The sequence below is a fragment of the Chrysoperla carnea genome, chromosome 3 (assembly GCF_905475395.1).
Source record: "Chrysoperla carnea chromosome 3, inChrCarn1.1, whole genome shotgun sequence".
Taxonomy (NCBI): Eukaryota; Metazoa; Arthropoda; class Insecta; order Neuroptera; family Chrysopidae; genus Chrysoperla; species Chrysoperla carnea.
In genome coordinates, this window is record NC_058339.1 from 35,393,580 (window position 1) to 35,415,509 (window position 21,930).

At 27.8% G+C, this 21,930-nt stretch overlaps 1 protein-coding gene across 1 annotated transcript in view; it reads right to left on the reverse strand.

Annotated features, from left to right (window-relative positions):
* The window catches only part of LOC123295998 (potassium channel subfamily K member 13-like), a 56,651-nt gene extending 37,482 nt beyond the window's left edge, over nt 1-19,169 (reverse strand). The window contains exons 1-4 of the mRNA XM_044877459.1: nt 19,137-19,169; nt 5,361-5,567; nt 5,176-5,261; nt 5,005-5,127 (exon numbers count right to left, since the gene is read on the reverse strand). Coding sequence (XP_044733394.1) covers nt 5,005-5,127; nt 5,176-5,261; nt 5,361-5,567; nt 19,137-19,162 — 442 coding nt within the window. The 5' untranslated portion in view covers nt 19,163-19,169. The remainder of the gene's footprint in view (nt 1-5,004; nt 5,128-5,175; nt 5,262-5,360; nt 5,568-19,136) is intronic.
* Nucleotides 19,170-21,930: the final 2,761 nt, after the last annotated feature.

Sequence of the window (21,930 nt, forward strand, 5' to 3'; positions counted from 1 at the left end):
GGGTATAGCATCAATATATTATTCGAAGCAAACTCTTTACTTTTATTATAATAAACTTAAAATAAAATCAACTCCTAATGCTACTTTCAAAAAGAAAACACAGAGCATTTTATTACATTTACGTCATACAAATTGCCTAGTTGACTAGTCACATGACGGCCGGACTACTTTAATAGAAATAATTCATTCCTCTTAGAAATCGAACATTTCATGACGCACTTTTCTGCATGTTTCTTATCTACTTGACCATTTGTAATTATGAATGACCAGATTACAAATTTTTCAAGCCAATGAAAAACGAATTTTGTGAGTTGACGAACTATCGATATATTAGTATACGTCAGAGCCACGGAAAAACACTGACAACCCAAGACTTGATTTATTATATTTAGCCATGACTTGGGCAATTACTGGCAGACCCAGGCTCGATTGAATAGCTTTGGCACCAGCCTCGATTTCATCGTCAACATTGATAGATCTTGTTTTGGATACACCAAGCAGACATAGTAATTAGGGAATTTATAAGAAAGTAATTTAACTTAAATATTTATACACAAGAAGTAAACTTGAATATTTACTGCCTACTTTATATTGTATTATTATTTAAATGCATGAATAATTTATTTGTATGTTTAAAGAGGAATACAATATGGATGAAAATTAGCCTAATTCCTTCTTTATTAAGGTAATAATTGTTTAATCAATATTCGTATACGAATACTATAATCTAAGTACCCAAGTGCAGATCTAGAGAGGGGCAATCGGGGCGATTTCAAGATTATACAGTTCTGGTTCTGCAATTAAGCACATAAGTGATATCTAGCGAAAAATTGACATCACAGCTGAAAAGAATGCTCCAAATTTAGTGCGTTTCAAAAAAGATTCCAATATGATCGGATCAACATTCCATGTGTTATCAAATAAATCGAATTTTTTAACTTTGTGACGTTATCAGAATCCAAAAAATTTAATTTTTCTCTATCACATCCAAATTTTATCCAATTTTGATTAACCAAGTATGTAATCCTACTAAATTTATGTCACACTTTTCAAATTTGTGATCAAAATTAACCTTGCTCTAAAAGGTTTCAAGAATATGCAGTCCTGGACCCGGAATTAAGCAAATAAATGATAGCTAGAGAAAATTAACATCAGAGCTGAAAAGAATGGCCCCAAAATTAGTGGGTTTCAAAAAAGATTCCAATAAGATCGGGTCAAATTTGTCTTTTAACGATTTGGTGTAAAATTTGTGAGTTGTGACCCGAAATCGTATACATCTCAGAACTATTTCAGTCGATATATTAGAGATCTGTCTATACCAGAATTTTATATATTTTTCAAGTAAATAAAAGGTGTCAATAATCATTGGAACAGACTAAAAGGTAAGAACAAAACTTTATATTATTATGCATTCAAAATATCTTTAGAAAAAGTCATAATTATAATTATTGCCCCTCTAAAAAATTTTCGGGATCCGCGATTGGTACCTAGATACATTTAGTCTTCAATATTTAATTTCATTAACATATTAACACAAATGTTCTATAATATCATTTATTATTAACTCCGGGCGAAAGTAAAAAGAAGGTGTTATTCCTCTTTAGGGAATAAAATAATAGCGATATAAAAATCGTATTTTTTAGTTTAAATTTTTTTTTTAAAGCTTTACCTTTTTAAGAAATTTTAGTAATATGAGAAAAACAACTTTGCCAATTATATCACAAAAGTCATCAGATTTCCATGATGTTTACTAAAACTAGTTATAGATCATTATACTCCGAATAGATTAAGAGTGCTCTCATATTGTTTTTAAACTCTAAACTTATGATCATTCAAATAAAATTATACTTCATGTTTAAAACTTTTATTTAAACTTTTTTAATCTTAAATTTTTAAATAATCGAATCGAACTTTATTAAAATTATGTCAATCAAAATACCGTTTGTAAAATAACTCAATTGATTGCTAATTGTACAGATTGTATTCTCTAGAACTATCTTTAGATAAGAGCGACCATTCTCTGAAGCTAGGTCAATAAAAACCAACATTTAAGCCAAGAAATTTCTACGAAAAATTAACTCTAAACTTTTTTAAACATAAATACTAACATATTAACCTTTTGGTCCAATTATCCAAACTTTTTCAAACCATATATACAATTCTTAAAAATCCATACTGAATTTTATACAATATAACTAGAAATCAGGTGTCACAAAAGAACCGGAATAATATAATAATTTTCTAGAAGAGCATTTTTTTAGAAAAACAAAGTACGGTACTTTTGTCTGCCTGTATTTTAATTTTTAATTTCTAAAACCTTAATAAATGAGTGCATTATGCGATAATTTATTTTATTTATCATCAATCAGATTTTTAATGAGGGCTTATCGTTTATTTCGTTTTAATTTCGCCTCTCAGTGTTTTATTATTTTTCCTTTGGCTTCGGCTATTTGGTGTCCAGAACGTTATTCGTAATGCCATTCGCCAATCTTATTCTATGAAGAATTGCCAAATTATTTAAATGTAAATTTTTTATTTTGCTTCACTGCCATTGGATTAGGTATCTCTCCCTTTCCTTTCACTGAAAATGGAGTGTAGGTTAAAGCAAAACAAACAATTTTCATCAAAAAACAAAATAAATCTGACTGAATGTTGAATATTGTTGAAGTTATTGAGCCGTTTCGGTACTCATGTGACACTCAATATACAGATATGTACCCTATATAAAAATTATATGTTTACATACATTTTTAGTTAACGTTTTGTCTAAATAAAAAGTATGGTTTGGTAGTACAAAATTTTGTTGACGAACAAATATTTGAATGGAAATTTTAATAATTAATAAAATTATAAAATCATACATCAAATAAATGTATACTTTTATTATAAAATACCTTTATATTATGTCAAATTATTAATTAATTATTTACTTATAATTTCAAAAAGGGAATATAAAAAATTTGAAAAATGTGTGGGTGCCTCAGTCGACTTCTATAAATAGACTTTCATGTTGGTAACAGACAATTGGGTATAGCATCAATATATTATTCGAAGCAAACTCTTTACTTTTATTATAATAAAATTAAAATTAAATCAACTCCTAATGCTACTTTCAAAAAGAAAACACAGAGCATTTTATTACATTTACGTCATACAAATTGCCGAGTTGACTAGTCACGTGACGGCCGGACTACTTTAATAGAAATAATTCATTCATCTTAGAAAGCGAACATTTCATGACGCATTTTCGCCAAATGTCTTATCTAAATGACCATTTGTAATTGTGAATGACCATAGATGTACAAATTTGTCAAGCCAGTGAAAAACGAATTTTGTGAGTTAACTACTAATCAATTTTGCGTGCGATAAGGAACATAGTTTCAATATGAATATGTATTTTAAAATTTAAAGATAGGTACTCTTTTTATTTTACCCTAATGAAAAAATCATCCATTTATTCTAGAATAACACATGATAACTTGATGTTGTATAGGATTACCTTTATTAATTAATTTGTAAAATCAACATCAAAATATGAGATATGGGTGGGTAATTATTATTAAACTACCTCTGTTTATTTAAATTTCTGTACGTATATACACCAATGTCCTTTTTATATCCTTCTCATTCCCAAAAGATTTAAGGATGTATGAGCATGGTAGTGGGGGCACAAATTTAAAAATAGATATTTTCAATTTTGATGATAAATTTATATTATTACTTGACGATATGAGACGAAAAGTAAGAATAAAATTTTTCGATATCTGGCTTAATTTTCAAAATATCGAAAATTGAAAATTTTGTTGAATTATTTAGCTTTCGATATTTCGAAAACCAAGACACATGTCTACATTCATGAAGTTATAACAAAATTCATCATCAAAGTTGAAAATAAGATAAAAATAATTTCAACCCTTAATCTACCCTGCTCTTACATCCCTTATATGGACGGAGACACTTAGTTTTTTTCTTTTCTAATTCATTGCTAATATGTTTACTTTCTATTAAAAAGTTTTTTTTTAAATTTGTTTTCATTCATTCCAAATGAAAATTATCAAAAACTTCCAAAATATGTCGTTTTTTGAGATTCCTCCATAAGAGCCAATGTATTTTATATCGATTCTTAAGCTGGATACGGATACCTAAGCTGAAATTTTAACCACATATTCTTTGAGTAAAAGACTACCTACAAACAAATTTTGAGCCTTTAAATCAAACATTGTTGTCATGCTCATACATCCTTAAAAGGATACCTACTATTTCATTTATACATAGATTCTCTTGTTGTTTTCAGTCTGATATGTATTATAGTCGAATATGTATTGTTAATTATACCTACCTAAAAGTTTGCGATTCTTCATTTCAGAGATTCTTCAATTTTGAGAATGTGGTCAGGTTAATTATTCGGTTAAAGATTGACTTCATTTAACGTAAGATAAATGCTTAGCTAATTATCGGCTTGAATGCTTGATCTATGTTGGGCCGATTCTTGTTTGCCATACTTGGCAAAGTGTTATCATCCAATCATATGCCAGTTCTAGGCCAATGATTGGCCCCGATAATCTGCTAATCATCGGAATAAATGTTTGGCCTATAGACGGCTAAAATTATTGGCCAACGAATGGCCGATCCTTATTTGCCATGCTTGGTTTGTCAAAAAGCGCCGGAAATTTTGGACAGAATGTCAAATTATTATGAAACGGGAATCCTATAGAGGTTAAAATATTCGACTGAATTATTTTTAATAACCAAGAACTGTAGTATACCTACAGATGAACTCACTGTAAATTCCGATACTGAAGAAACCCTCCCCCTAAAATTTTCAGAATTGATTTAGACTTAGTCCAACTTCATATTTCAAAAAAAATCAAGACTTTTATCCAAAATTGCCCTAGCACTCGTACATTCTTAAAGGAGAAGGCGTATAATTTACGAAACTGGTCGCAATGCAAAAACATTTTTAAAGACTTAATTTAAAAATTTTTTCTTTCTTTATGAACTTACCAATGGTTGATACAATAGTTCCAACAAAATGAAAACTTCCAGCAAAATCCCAACGACGGCGTTTATGTATTATCCCAGTTGCAGTTGCATTTCCATATGCATATAATAGACTATGTAATCGTTCTAATGCAATTAATGTATTATTACTATAATTAATATTATCTTCTGAACTATTTTTTATTAATTGTTCATCAACATTATCAGTTGCTGATAATGTAGATGATGAAGATGCAACTGATAACATGTCTACTACATCACTATTGTTATTAATATTAATATAATTACTATTATTATGATTATTATTAATGTTATTATTATCAAATGTTGTAGAACTATTTATTATATTTACACCACACTCCCGATTATGTATTTCAATATAATGCGAACAAAATTGTAAATATTGATCCCAGAATGCATGTGCTTGACGTATTTCCAAATCACTCTCCAAGTATTGGAATACGGTGGCACCAATAACCATATAAATGACCAATACCAGGGCGAGTAATAAAAATCTTGCGTTGTCTTCGGCAATTGGTAGAATGCCACATTGGCCCATCGCAGTCCTAAAACAAATTAAAATTCATCATTTGCAGACTTGAATTTATTTCTTTTAAAAAAAGGCATTATTGTTTCTTTTAAAATAGTCGCCCTATTAGCTCAGTTGGTTAAGGCGTAACCAATTTCGTCCGCGGTATGCTTAGGGTAGCGGATTCCCGACGTTGCAACAAAATTAATTTAATTAATAGTTGTGATGGGCTGGTGTAGTGCATAGTGTATGCATGAAGGAGGTGCACGCAGCCTCTGAAATTGAGGAGCTGATAAATGAAATTGTCAACGGAAAGGTGGTAAAACACATATATGATATCACAATGGGCTCGTAGCCTAAGTGTGTCCTTCGTGGACAGCCAATATAACCTAACCTAACCTACCTTTAGTATCTGTTCGAAATGGTTTACATTTCTAAACGACCATTTACATTCCTATCGAACTTTTTTAATTTATGTATACCTGTACATTCGATGTCAAGAGTGAATAGCTGAATATTAATATTTTCGAAAGCAGAGATTTCTATAAAGAATAACTTTCTTTCGTAATCCTTATAATAAAAAAGTTTTCCATATGTAGTCAAGACACCCTATATATGCGGGCTGATATCTCAGACCAATTTCTTCAATCTCTATGAGATACCTCAGAAAGCCGTTCATGATCGTACCGAGGCGAGTGTGGATAAGAACAGCTGCCCCTGGATCTGTATTGATTTAGTTGGCTAGGTATGCGTCTTTGCCATAATACGTCTTATTTACCCTCCCTCTAAACCAAAAATTTCTGTTTCGTCTCCCGTTGAGTCAAAAGCTGAGTAAGCTCATACTTTCGTCTTACGATTTTGTAAAGAATTGATAGTTTCTAGTTCTTTCGGAGATTTAAGGGACATGTATTTCCTTTTAAAATAAAAAAATTATAGCTAGCTATTATCAATCTGATAACTTAATTGGCTAAAACAATGGTCCTGATTTCCAGAGGCTTGATTTTCGCTCGGGTTGAATTTCTTTCTTTTTTATTAATATTGATGTCAAAACGTGACATATTCTATTAACTATTCTCCTTCATTTGATGATTTGATTTCATCAATAAATATCAAAAATAAATAATTGTTTTCTTTTGTATATATAAATAAAATTATCTTTTTAACTTTGTGTCCTTTGATTTTTCTACAAATTAATCTTGATTTATATTTTATGTTTATAGGAGAAAGTCAATAAATACAACAACTGACTATAGAGACGTTTAATAGAATATTTATTCCCTGTTGGGATATTGAAAAATAAACAATGAAAATGAAGGTTGATGAATTGACATTCAAGGAAAATACAATTTAATAATAAAATAAAAACAGGAACAGGATAAACAAGTGTGAGTCTGTATGGTATTGGAAAAGGTTACGTAACGATATTTATAAATTATTGTAACACGAATAATTTTATTGGCTATTTTATTGTATTTTATATTCTTACGAAATAATTTGGTTTTCAAAACAAAAAGTTTAAAACAAAACATTCCATCGAACTAAACAACTTTTTACTGACCATTTTCCTTTTAATCTCTTTATTTCGGAGAACAGAAAGGGGTCAGGTGCTTTTGACCACACTGGAAGTAACTGAATATAGTTGGATTTTGTGTTATTCAAAAGATAGTGATGAGGAAATTGGATCCGATTAATAAGCACTTTCAGATTTTCGTGCTTTTATTCCCTGTTTACCTATGAATTTAGTTAGTTTTTAAAAGATAGAGAAAATAATGTTGTTTGCATTGAAAAAATAGAGCTACTATAATATTAATATAATATTTTTAGAGTTGAAGTAGGTAATACAAAGAACCTTATGAATATTGTGAGGCTGCCCTCAGGCAATATTTCTAGAAAATTAATTGCATTCACCATTCCACCTCTCGTGATTGATATTTTAAAATAAAAATTTCTCAAAAGTATCGAAGGGAATTGCTTTTACAAAAAAAATTACCTTGGCACACATTTTATTTTTTATCCATAAAAACTTTAGGCTCAACCTATACCATTACCACAAAAAATATAATACTTACTAAATCGATAATTCCATTTCTGATTTTCCTGAACATTTATACATCAGGTATCTCAGGTTAAATATGTTTTGCTTACTTTTTATATAATAAAAACTATGTAATTATAAAAAATTATTTTTTACATCAAATTTTATTTCAAGACTAGAAAAAATATCATACTCTCATCTCATTTACGCTTGTCTGGCGAGCTTCAGCCAAGTTACAAGCTTAGATAACACTAAAAATAAAGTGAAACTAAATAAAGTTGCCACGTTATTAAGTCTCCTTTACGAGTTACATTACATAAAATAAGATATGGTATTGCTGTTGAATAATACTTTTAAGTCGCAAAAGTTCTTAATATTTTTGCTTAAGAACCATAAGAATATAAAATTTAATATCAAATGTTAACATATTTATAAAAAAATTTTATAAAAGATTTTTTATCTGTTAATCAAAATTTCGGGTTTAGATTCACCTACTCCAACAATATGATATGTTGGTGTAATAACGTTTAAAAATGTAAGCCAATGACGAAGGAAATATATTAAAATGATACAGACTAGAATGATAAAAATAATAATAATCTCTATCTCTATATATTATAAATGCGAAAGTAAGCATGTTTGTTTGTTTGTTTGTTTGTTACGCTTTCACGCTAAAACCAGCGAATGGTTTTTAATGAAACTGTACAGCAACATAGCTCATACTTCAGAATAACATATGAGATATAATTTATAAAGATATATTTAAAAAAAATAAATTTAATTTGACATTATAAATTACAGATTTCTGTAAAAATAGTCAATATAAAATATTTCACGGCCATCTTTTCTGATATACTCAATGAATAATTACGACTATTATACATTTAAAAAAAAAATAGAAAACCTATATTTTACCTGTGTAAAACAATCCTTACCATTATTTCGAGTGTTATAGAAAGTGGATAAGCGAGAGCAATCTTTATCAATCTTTACTTTTAAACCCAGAGAAGCGGGTGGGTATCAGTCTAGTAATAATAATAAAGACTTAAGAATCCTACGGATAAAATAATGAAAAATCTTGACAACATACCTACACAATTTGTTTTTCATATAATAAACACTTCCATATTACATATTATCTTACGTAACAAGTTTTTCTATAATATAGAATTTTTCTATTTATTAAAAAAAAAAAAAAAAAAGAAAGTAAAATAAAAATTTTCCTTGTAAAAAACAATCTGTTGTGAAAACCACAAAGTAACCTCCGTGTATATACATCAGTTGAACATTACACTGAGAAAAATTATATGTCGAGTCGAATGATTTTCCGTCGTTTCAACTGCGCGGCGATGTTGGATACGGCGAAACCCGCATAGACACTTACTCAATACCTTGAAGTAGTTGGCAGGTTAATATTCTCAATTCCGTAGGGAATTGTGATAAATCATTAGCAGTCCATCCTAATAATTATTAATTTAGTTTGATTATTATTATTATTATTATTATTGATTTCAAAAAAAAAATATTTGATTCAATTGAAGAAATGTGTTCAATTAAAACTGTTTACTTTTGCAACAATAAAAAAATTGTTTATGCAACCGTTGATAGCTTTTAATTTGACGTAAATTCGATTAGATTCATCATAAATTTTGCCATAAACTTTAATGGTCATTTTTGACATCTATTAGGTAGGATCGATGAACATTTGAAGAAATTTAAAAAGCAATAGCTCTATTTTGTTTACATAAATATAATTTTCTTTTACTATATTCCAATTTATATTTTATTACTTTGCCTTTGCATAGAGGTCAATATGTCAACTAAACAGATACTTACAAATATGTATTTTAAGTTGCCTAGTGTATAAAATTGTTTTTTAAGTAAGAAAGTTAAATATTATTTCAATTGTTTTTGGCAAGGTTTCAAACATTTACACAAAACTAATTTTTTTGTTGTTGTTATTTTCGTTCTCTCTAATATTAAAAAGATTGCCTACAGGGCTAATATCGTTAATGTAATATTAACTTTTTTTTGTCAATTTCTTGTTGTATAATAAATATGTTTTTCTTTAAGATCTTTTTAACAAAAATTGTAGTTGAGACGCTAAAGTTAAATTTTCGTAAGGAAAAATATAGTTAAATAATATTTTTTTACGTGGGATAGAAAAATATGGTGTAGGCGCAATTAAGTTATACAATCAATTAATCTTACTATGTATAACTCATTTATCGGCGCTCCCACCAATATTATAGGAATTCGATGTGGTATTTTACTTAAATTGTATTGTTTATTTTTAAAATGTTTGTTCAATATTAACCAAGATGAATAATACTAAAAATAACATTAATTTGTCAACTGGATCAAGTTTAGTTATACTCTTGCCGTTTCAAATAAAGCGGTATAACAGAACAAAAGTTGGGTAGTTACGTTTCAGATTCGAATTAAATATGTAAAGATTCCTGAAACTAAACTTTTTGCATTTATTTTAAATTTTTGTGTGCTTTATATGTCAAAGTCCCTCATATATAAGATTTTTAATAACTTTTTGTTATCTTAACACATTATGCCACTTAACATATGAGAGTTAGATTTTTTTATGGGTCCGCGATATCTTCCTTATTCCACTATCAAAATCCATAATTTATTACGAAATTTTAAAGCTTATCGAGCTGGCAAATTTAGAAAATCAAACTCCGGGTCTAAAAACATATGGTTTTTTGTTTTTAAGTTATAATTTTGTTCTGTATGTAATTTGTATATCATATCTGTAATAAAGTTGCCTATACACAATAAAATACTGCTGATATTTTGTATAAATTTTTATTTATCTAACCTGTTTTTATCCACGGATACCGCACTGCGTATGCAAAGTAAAGATATGAAGTATACTAGAACGAATTTCACAAAACGATATATGTTTCAAAAAAAAAAGTATAGTTCATAAAACAATACAACTCTACTCTGCACCTTTCATGCTTATTTCACCTCCTGTGTATTATTTTCATCAATTGTTCTTGCTCTACAAGAAATAAAAGCTTTCAGCTTTCGGACTACTGAAATATTGCAGTGATAATATTTTTTTAAATTAAAAACATTATTTTAAATATGATATTAAATTTATGTAAATTTAATATTATGTAAGATACTTACATAATTTAATTTTATGTAAGTTACATAGACTTGAAGCTGGAACATTATTATGTTGACTAAATAATAAATTATTAATTATTACACTCATGAATAAATTATCATTATAATTTGTGTATGGATTTATTGTAGTGTACATTAATATAACACATATATATGTTAGTTAATCATTGCCCGTCATGTTATGTTATTGTTAGGCGTTATAACATTTAATATGCTAATGTTTTATATCAACATTCATTTAATTTTTGATTGTCTTGTAATGTGTAATTTACAGTTCTTTGCAAGTTTGCGAGATTCATTTGCATGTTTGACAAACGCATTTGTTATACAAGTTTAAGTTTGATAAGAATGTTTGACAAACGTGATTGACGGAATATTTGAAAATGTATTTTCGTAAGTTAACTTTCTTTTACAGAGAAACCAGTTTCAATCCTCAGTAAACCTTAGCATAAAACCATTGACATCTCTTTCTTCTTAATATTCTTTGGTCAATGTCAACTGAAATTATAGAGTAGTCTCTAGTACGGATCTGGTTTTGATCTAGGCGCACCTCAATGTTGGAATTCCTTAAAAAACATTTCTTGCCTAGTAGGGATATGTATAGAATAATATCCGGTAAAAATTTATAGTAGGTACCTATGTCAGGTTAAATTCCAAGATAGGTCAGGTTAAATAGCATATAAGTTTTTTGTGCATCCTTGAACATTTTGCATAAATGTAGCTGAATAATGGTACTTCTTCCTCAAAGCGTAAGTGGTCGCAGATTTTTTGTCAAAAATCTTAGGCTTCAAAAAAAATCCATGAAAAATTCAATAATGTTAAAACCCATATTTTATACGAAAGTCGCGATCTATAGCTGCTTAAACTTTATTATTGTTAAAACCTTGCCCAAAGACCAACAGGTGAGGAGACTCATTGCCAACACTTTATCACGCAAATGGACCAACATTCAAATCTTGCGTTATTTTTTGAAAAATCCTTACTCACGTCCAATTGTTGAAGGTTTTTGGAAACTATAAATTCACATTTCATAATAAAATTCGAAAATACTCTACGAAATGGTATTAAGTTTAACTTCATTTGGTGGAAGCAATGAAAAAATTAATTTTTACGTAAAACCTACGTAAAAACTAAATAAATTTTATTCAAATATGTTCTAAAGCTATTTTCATAATTACGCTTTGTTTTTTAAATAAACAGCTATCAAATTTTTAGTTAAACTTTCAGTTTATTTTTCTTCGGATTTAAAATGTTGTAGCAACTAATAACATTGCAAATAAATTGCACCAAACTTCGATATAATTTTTAAACTGCCTCTTCCTCCAAAATTCAAATAGGGCATTGTGTGGATCATAATGATTTTTCAATGGCATATTTTTATTTAATTAGCCAGCAAGTAATGACTGAACAGAAGTTTTGTTAATTAGTAGGTAAACATAATAATAATCCAGGTTTTAATTCTTGTTTGCACATATCATATCCACTCTTGGTACCAATTTGTAAGAAAACAAATTAAATAAATAAATATTTAAAAAAAAAATTCATTATTCCACTTAATTAAGTCGAAAATTTAATTGCATTTCTATGTTATGAAAGATATAATTTTAATGGGTTTATACGGTTTTAGCTTTCTGATAGAAAGTTGTCCCTTGCATTCCGAAAACTGCAAAAATCGAATTAAAAAAATCAAAATAATATTTTTACATTTGAAGAAGTCTAAAATAGTTTTTAGGCATTAATAGTTTTTATTTTGTAGCGTAATAACTCCCGAAAATATGGCATTGCAAAGGCTATACCTTTAAAGAAGGGATAGGACTACAAAAGGAAGATGCAAAAATGCAAATAACATTTATTATATAAATGTTACTATAAATGTTTTCAAGGGTTTACTAGAGTTTATTACATGAACGGTAGATTAAGTAAAAAAGCATAAAACTCATGCTGGGTTTTAGAATGAGATCATTTAGCATCAGACTCTCATTTGAAAACTCTGTGTATAAATATAAACCTTCATTTCGAAAAAGGTTCAATCAGGAAAAATTTTTGGGAATAGGTATGCTTGGGTTTTCTTCCAAAATACATATCGATGATCCACCTTTCCAAAGTACCTCTTTAATATTTTACGACATGTTTACTGAAATGTTGGTTAATAATAAATCGTCAATGAATACAATAAAGTAATGTAAATGTCACGTGAATAATTCGGTGAATTCGAAAGGTCATATCCACTGTTTCTTTATTTCAACAGCTATGTTCTAGGTGAGAATATGATTATTTTGCCAGTTGATGTAGTTGCATACCGTTCATAAGAAAAATTGTAAAATTGACTACATTACGAAAAAGTAAACAACAACTAATTACATATTTGAAAACTTAAATATAATTTACCAATATCAAATGTAATTTTATTTTATTTTTGCAAGTGCATATTTCTTTTTAGATAATTTTATGCTTATTATTTTTTTTAAACATTAAATTAATTTCGTTTAACAAAGTAAAATGAACATTTTTTACATTTAAACTTTTGTTCTATCTCTAACGGTTTACAAGATGAGTCCTACAGACCCAAGACCCAATTGACCTATGTTGCTCATTTACAAACTCGACCTCAATTTTTACGTCCTGAGTGCGCTGTAAAAATTTCAGTTTGATATCTCTTTTCGTTTTTGAGTTATAGTGTCACAGACGGACGGACGGACGGACAACCGAAAATGGACTAATTAGATGATTCTATGAACACGTATACCAAAATAGTTTTTTATAATGTTCAAAATACCAATCAGTTCGTCGTTATAAACAATGTCTTGCAAACGATTCTTATTATATTCCTATGAAATTAAAAATCAAGAAATTATTGTCATTTATAGCGCCTCTTTACGTCGACATATGGTGTGGGATCTCTTGCATCACCCTAGGACTGTCTCGTAAAACTTTAAGCCAATAGTTGTTCTGTTATACTGATAAAACTTTGAAAAATCTAATAAATTATTTAAGTCTGAAAGACGTACTTAACAACAATTTTGTTTATCTGAAATCTGTATAAATAGTTTTACATATTATAGGGGTGTGAAAAAAATATCAGTAAATCACATTATAATACCACTTGAATACCCACTGGATAAAATGTCATGTGAATGGTTTGTAATGTTAATGTGAAAACATAGGATAATAATAATGGATTAAGACCCAGGCAAAAAAAAAAAATTCGTTGAATTTACTAAAGCTGAGAATTGGTCATAGTAGTTATATACACACACATACTGCGGTCAGTCAAGCAAACGATAGAACACGGGTCAGATATATGCTATCGAAACGGTTAAGTTTTACGTGGTACTAAAATGAATTTACTAGATTTGAAAATTGTTATACTAGTATATCCATATAAATAACAGCTATGATTGTCAGTCAGTTAGGTATTAGAACAGGGCTGGTCAGTCAGCCCTTATTTATGAACAATAAATAAATAAGATTCATTTATGATTTCCGTGGTATTTAAATGAATTTATTAAATCTGAAAAATGTTATAAAGCATGTATATTGATTGCTATATATATATATATTCAGCTTTAATAAATTCATTTCAATACTACGGAAATCATATATGATTCTTATACTATTTATTAATTTTAAATATATTTGTTTAATTTTCACAGCGCGTCCACCATCGTAATAAAATATAAACGAAAATTTGTTATTGAGCTTAATTTTCACGCACAAGAAGTTTTAAAATAAATTATTTTTTATAAATTTTATGATGTAGGTAATAAAAGAAAAACATGATTCCAGAAATTATTAGAATTAAAAAATAGAAGATGCAAGATGTATATTATAAATTTTATTCCCGGCGACAGAGCCTGTAATTACCGTTTTATTGATGTTATAAAATATACGCGTAGGTAGGTTGGTAATATTATATCACAGAGCAAACATTAAAGTTACCGGTAAACTACACCTTACATAAACATAATATAACATACAATTACAGGACGTCTATTTAACAATTGGACCTAAGACTAATAAAAAACAGATGTACTTAACAAAATATAAAGAAGGAAAAAGAGGAAAATAATTTAATTTACATCGTTAGTTTTTGTACTTATTTTATAATTATATAAACTATTGTTATATAAATTTTAAAGTCCTCTATTTTTTAAAAGTTTTATCGTGTTGTATTAAGGCAATATTTGCATTAATTTTTGCATTTATTTTGAAAGAAATCGCAGTGTTTTAAGTAAGATAGACCTAATACGTGCGAATTTGTATATTTCACATGAAATAGCTTTTAATTGAGACTTATTATTCAGCTTGAGCGAAGTTAAAATTCAAAAATTTCATTTGCATATTCTGTTAAAAGAAAATTCACTCTCTATGCCGGTCTTATAATAAAAGTATAGGTGTTAATCGTTCAATAATTTTCAAAGACCTCTGAAAGAGAAGTTCCAATGGAAATAGTTGTTAAACTATATCTTAACAACAGACTCTCTTTCCAGAAATGACTTCAAATACCATGCATGATTCTAGACCTACCAGTTAATTTGTTTTAATAAATAAATTACCCACCGAATCAGTTTAAATTTAAAATTTAATTACCATTATCAGATGCTTTTCAGATGCTTATGAATTAATACTTTTTTAAAAAGAAATAACTAGTTTAATTTAAGCTTAGTTCTTAATTCTTATTGGTTATGAACGCAATAGATATATTTTAGTGTAAAGTGCTATAATGGAAAGTTTTTTACACGTTCGTGGTTTTTTTTTTATTACATTTGTTACATGCATATATATCCTAATCCGATTTTTATTTATCACATTTAAACATAGTATCCAGTGTTTTTCGACGCATACGGTAGATATAACAATAATATTACAGAAGAACTTATAGTTAAATAAAGCAAAGATTTAAAACTGCCTCGAGTTTGTTATTAGAACGATAAGTTTGTATTAATTTGATGTGAATTAACTTTTTTGATATTGCATTTACTAATAGTATAATTTATTTTTATTAAATTACTTCTTATAAAACACGTCGTTTAAAGTAACTAAATTGCTGAAAAAAATGAAAGTAAACTTAGCAATGAGCGGCGAATATTACGTTTCGTTAGAACCTCCATCTTCCTCTGTCGCATTTCGCCACGCTAAAAAATATTCCACCTTCTTCGTGTGTACGTGTGTTAAAGCAATTTTAGTTATCTTCACCAAATGAAGGCCATTTATCTAAAATTTTTCTTTGCTAGTTAATTTAAACGTGACAATTAGAATTGTTACAATTTCGTTTACTTTATTTTCTTGACCATTTATTCTAGAATAAATCTCAATATTTTCTCTAAAAAAGAGTTTAATAGAAATTTTAAAATACAATTTTTATTAAGATCTTTAAGCTTGCTATAATATACTTAACCAAAGTATTAAAGGATCAAATTTTTATGTAAATTTCAAACAGCTTTTTGTACCTTTGTGACAAATCGTCGAATATGAAATCGCAATAGCTCACTTGAAAATTTGAAATTTATAAATTTTTATCAAAACTATAGAAAATACTACAAAACTAGGAAGTACAAGTTTTCAAATGAGTTATTGCGGTTCCAAATTCGGTGGTTTTTAAAATTGTGTCGCTTTTATACTTTGGTTTAGTATATTTTCACTGTAAGTCACTTTTTTCAGGGATTCTACTTCAAGATTAAATCTAATAAAGATTTAAAGCCTAAAGAAAGAAGATATAAAGCCTACCGTTTCATTTATGTTTAAATTTCGAACTTTTCGGTAAAAAACTAGTAATGCTAATAAGGCCTACTATTTTATTTATGTTTAAATTTCGAACTTTTCAGTAAAAAACTAGTAATGCTAATGGTGAATAATTCGAAATGGGTTTTTGTACTAGGTTCTACGTATAGATAAATCCAAGTTTTTCAAAAGTCAATCCCAAATATGTTAATAGAAATTATTATATTATAAACAAAAATAATATAGAATAAATTAAAATTGTTTTGTTCCAAAATGTTAACAAAATAAATGTTTCAATAAAAAATTATTGTCCTATTTTCATTTATAGTACAATCGAGATAATTGGATAAACAACTATAATTTATGTTAATTGAATTTATTTATTTTATATTTTCAACATGTTTTTTTTATAATAATCATTTTAATAAATAATTAAAATTATTCAAATTTGATTTATTGAATGATAATGAATTAAATTTTTTTAATATGTCGCAAATTCGTAGATAAGTTTTGTTTTCATTTTTTTAGATGTCTGACCATATATTAACTTTCTCTATCCAATTTCGTAAAATTATATTGAATGATTTTTCAAATAAAAAAGCTGAAAGAATACATTTCTAAGTTGTTATAATATTTAAAGTATCTTCAAAGAGTTAAACTTAAAAAGTTTAAGTTATAGCATCTAACTGAAAAGTTTCCAAACTTTTTTTCTCGTACATCAAAATTTTTTTTTGTTTCCCAGGTACCGGTAGATAAATACTTTGTGGGTTGTAATACTAAATTCTCTCCCTTCTTCAAGCCTTGGTAATGAATAAGATATTTTTTGTGCATTGTAAAATTTCGTATTAAAAAGTCAGGAGTTCAGTTGTTATCTAATTGATTCATTCGTTCTCAAAATTTATTGCATACATTTTTTTTCATAGAAAATATCTCGAAGTAGATAGATTTGCTTCTGTTAATCGATCTTAGTAAATCCCTCCATGAAGCATTGAGTCATAAGGTTTTTTTATTTTCTGTGAATTGTGGTCAAAATATTTCATCATCAAAATTGATACTCTTGCTCTTAAATTTGAATTTCAAGCACTGCGATTATACCCTTTACTTTATCGATTTGAAATTTGGATATGTTATAAGTACACATATTCTACCTACCCTGGCTACCTGGCTTATTTATCGAATAAGCTGTTAATTTTCCCAGTTTTCACTGTTCACATCCAGGTAGATATAGTGGAATACGAAAAGGTACTTAAGTGTAAATAATATAGTTATTTTTTAAAAGTAATCGTAAATAAAAAATTCCGAAGTATGCTAGAAATGTTGATTGAAGCCATGTCGATAGACATAATTTATACACAGAGCCGGCATCTCATTAGAAGATAAAACTTATATAGAGAGTAAAATTTTACGAGGAAGGTTCTTGACAGTTTTGGATCAGATAAACTATTAACGAGATAAAGAATTTTTAATTACTATTTTTATTTTTAGAATGAGTTTTTATCATTGCGCTTAAAATATTACAAGCATTTATTAAACATAAAAACATAAGTTTGATAGTTTTTTATTTGTTCTACTTTGGTCAAATTTTGTTTTTAAAAATTAAGGTATTTTCCGATAAGTCAAAAGCTTTTATTGAATTAAAAAATCAAAAACCAATTATTTACAATGTCACATACACAAGGACTACATAGAATTTCCATTGAAAATTTTCTTTGCAGTTTTGAATTTGATGGATCATTTAGAGAAGGATTTGTTAAATATTGTTCATGGTAATTTAGAAAATTTCTAGATTAATATTACTCAAATTAAAATTTCAAAAAGGAACCAAATGGTAGAAATTAAAATTTACATCAATTTGTTCTCTGAATTTCTTACGAAAATTACATTCTATATTCTAAAACTTGCGTATTTTGCAATTTTGAACGGAAATATTTCCGTTAATATAAAATTTAGAGGAAAAATTTTTAGAGAATAAAACAATGTTTTCAAAATAACATAATATTATTCGTGAAGCTGTAACTTGTGGTGCAACTTCGGATCCAAAAACGGCAAAGAAACGGTTCTAATACATCGGGCAACCTGTTTTAGTACAAAAAAAAGTAAAATGAAGGAAACCGTTTGCACTTTACTAAAACCTCATGCAATGTATTCTTAGGTGTCAAATATCATTAGTAAGGCATGAGTTAGTGGTGCATATGTTTCTATTTGTTAATAAACAATAAATTGTTAATACAATGAATCGATCTATATTAAAGCTTACTTACAAAATTAATAAATAATAAACTTGAATTACGTATACGTTAATACTTGTATAATAGTTTTCGATTATTTGACAAACACGTAACATTTACTTCATACAAGTTGCCTATTAACAAATTTTTTCATTGAATTAAAATTTTATTGTTTATATTAATAAATATAAACATATGCACCACTAAGCAAGCGATTTCTTTCATTTTCTCTTTTTAGCCGATTTGTGTAACATCTTTTACTGAACTAAAAAAACTATCTATAATTACAGAAAGAAATATGTGTTGCATTTTCATTTAAAAGTCAATAAACTAAAAATTTAATACTTCAGCACATAAATATTTACAACAACAACAACAACAACAAAAAAAAAGAAAACTCAAAAAGTATAATAAGCATTTTTCTATTCTGAAGTTGTTGTCATATTCTATGATATTGTGTTTTTCTCTTTACCTTTGGGTATCATGATGTTTTTCCATATGTACAGTAGTGGTCATTGAGATATCAACAAAACACTACTCAAACACGTTGAAGTAGACATCAAGTAGTTGTAGAAATAACATGTCATAATATATTTAAAAAAGCTCACGTTACAACAAAACACGTATTTGAAAGCACACAGTTAAACATATATATATAACGTCTTTAACGTTTGTTAAATTTGATGTTAGTAAGTTTTCTATCTGCCGCACACGTTACCAACTGAGAGGCTGTTGATGAAATAATAAAAGCATCGCAACGTATCATCTCTTCATGCTTGCGAGCTTTGCTAGAACATAGCTTTTACTATACAGAGATAGTTGGTATTGTAAACCGTATTGGATCGCATCATACAAACAAATAATATATGATGTCTCATATGTTGTACAGAGATTATTATTTTGTGTGTGATTATTATGATGATTGTTTGGTGAGCGCATTGCCGACAACTATGCGCATTTATTTGACTTCCTTATATTAATATCAGAACGAATGTGGGAAGTTGAAAAGTAATCCCAAAATGTTTTATATATGTGTAGGTCCTTAATAATTCTTCCTGCATGAGCTAAGCGAAGTCGCTAGAAATTTAAAAGAGATTTATTTTTGTAAAATAACTAAATAGAGGCAATGAATATTTTAAGAAAGTCTTGTAAAATTCCATCATGGGATAATAAATTTTTTAAAAACTATGGATTCTTAAAAAAAAGTGTATACTAATTAAGAATATAATAATACATTTACCATACAAATTTGAAGTCGATTGACCGTCTCTAATTCGGGATAAATTCAATTAAACTTCATATAATTGACATGAGAGAGCTTAAAAAAGGTTGTATTTTTTAATTCTAAAAAAAACCTAGATTTATGCTAGGTTAATTTTGATATCAAATTTGAAAAGTATGACCCAAATTTAGTAGGAGTACATACTTGGTTTATCAAAATTGGATAAAATTTGGATGTGATAAAGCAAAATTAATTTTTTTGGATTCTGATGACGTCATAAAGCTTAAAAATTCGATTTTTTTGATAACACAGGCAAATTTGATCCGATCTTATTGGAATTTTATTTGAACCCCTCTAATTATGGGTCATTCTTTTCAGCTGTGATGTCAATTTTTCGTAAGCTATCACTTTTGAGCTTAATTCCGGGACCAGTACTCCACATTCTTGAAACCTATAAGAGCTAGGTTAATTTTGATAACAAATTTGAAAAGTATGACCCAAATTTTTTAGGATTTCATACTTGCTTTATCAAAATTGGATATAATTTGGATGTGATAAAGCAAAATTAATTTTTTTGGATTCTGATGAGGTCATCAAGTTAAAAATTCGATTTTTTGATAACACAGGCAAATTTGATCCGAACTTATTGGATTTTTTTGTGTAACCCACTAATTTTGGGCCATTCTTTTTAGCTATGATGTTAATTTTTCGCTAGCTATCACTTAAGAGTTTAATTCCGGGACCAGGACTCCACATTCTTGAAACTTATTAGAGCTAGGTTAATTTAGATCTCAAATTTGAAAAGTATGGCCTAAATTTAGTAGGATTACATACTTGGTTTATCAAAATTGGATAAAATTTGGATGTGATAGAGCAAAATTATATTTTGGATTCTGATGACGTCATGAAGTTAAAAAATTCGATTTTTTGATAACACAGGCAAATTTGATCCGATCTTATTGGATTTTTTTGTGTAACTCACTAATTTGGGGTCATTCGTTTCAGCTGTGATGTTAATTTTTCGCTAGCTATCACTTATGTGGGTAATTCTGGAACCAGTACTCCACATTCTTGAAACCAATTAGAGCTAGTTTAATGTAGATTACAAATTTGAGTATGACGTCACAGAAGCGACACAGAAAATTAAACACCAAATATCGGATTAGAATTCACAGTAACTTTAGAAAATCTTTTAATAATATCACTTAATACACACTTAATTCGTATAATATTCTTAAACATCATTACTTCAAATATTTACCTTTATATAGAGGTTGCATGATTCATTCCTACTGTATCATATCAGACTTTTTTTTAACTCTAAATGAAAAAATTTATAATTTGTTTCGTCTAAAAATAAATAACATTCATAACATTTAGCATATTTAGTGAAGATTATACTTTTATGATGGTGGACGCGCATGGAAAATTGAATCTTATATATATTTAAACGAGCAATTCTTGTATATATATAAATATATATATATATATATATATATATCAACGATCTTGGAAATGGCTCCAACGATTTTCATGAAAATGAGTATGTAGGGGTTTTTTGGGGCGATAAGTCGATCTAGCTGGGTTTCATTTATCAGAAATGTCGTTTTATCCGTCTTTTCATGAAAAATTCATCAGACATCTATTGGTGTATAACGTAGTTAATGAAATACAATGCAAATTATAACATAACAAAAAGGAGGCGTTTGAGTAGTCTAAAGTGAAAAATATGACTCTTGCTGACATCTATTGGCGAATAACCGAGCGAAGCTCGGTCATCCAGATATTAATAGTTAATACAGTCAATACACTTTTCAATAATGTTAATGCATCACAATTTTTAAAAAAATATAGTTTTTCAATTTTGATGGTGAATTATGTCATAACTGGACAATATAAGACGAAAAGTAAAAATTAAATTTTTTTATATCTGTAGTAATTTTCAAAATATCGAAAATTGAAATTTTGTTAAATTATTCAGCTTTTGATATTTCAATAAAATAAGGCAGTATCGAAAAATTTTATTCTGATTTTTCGTCTACAT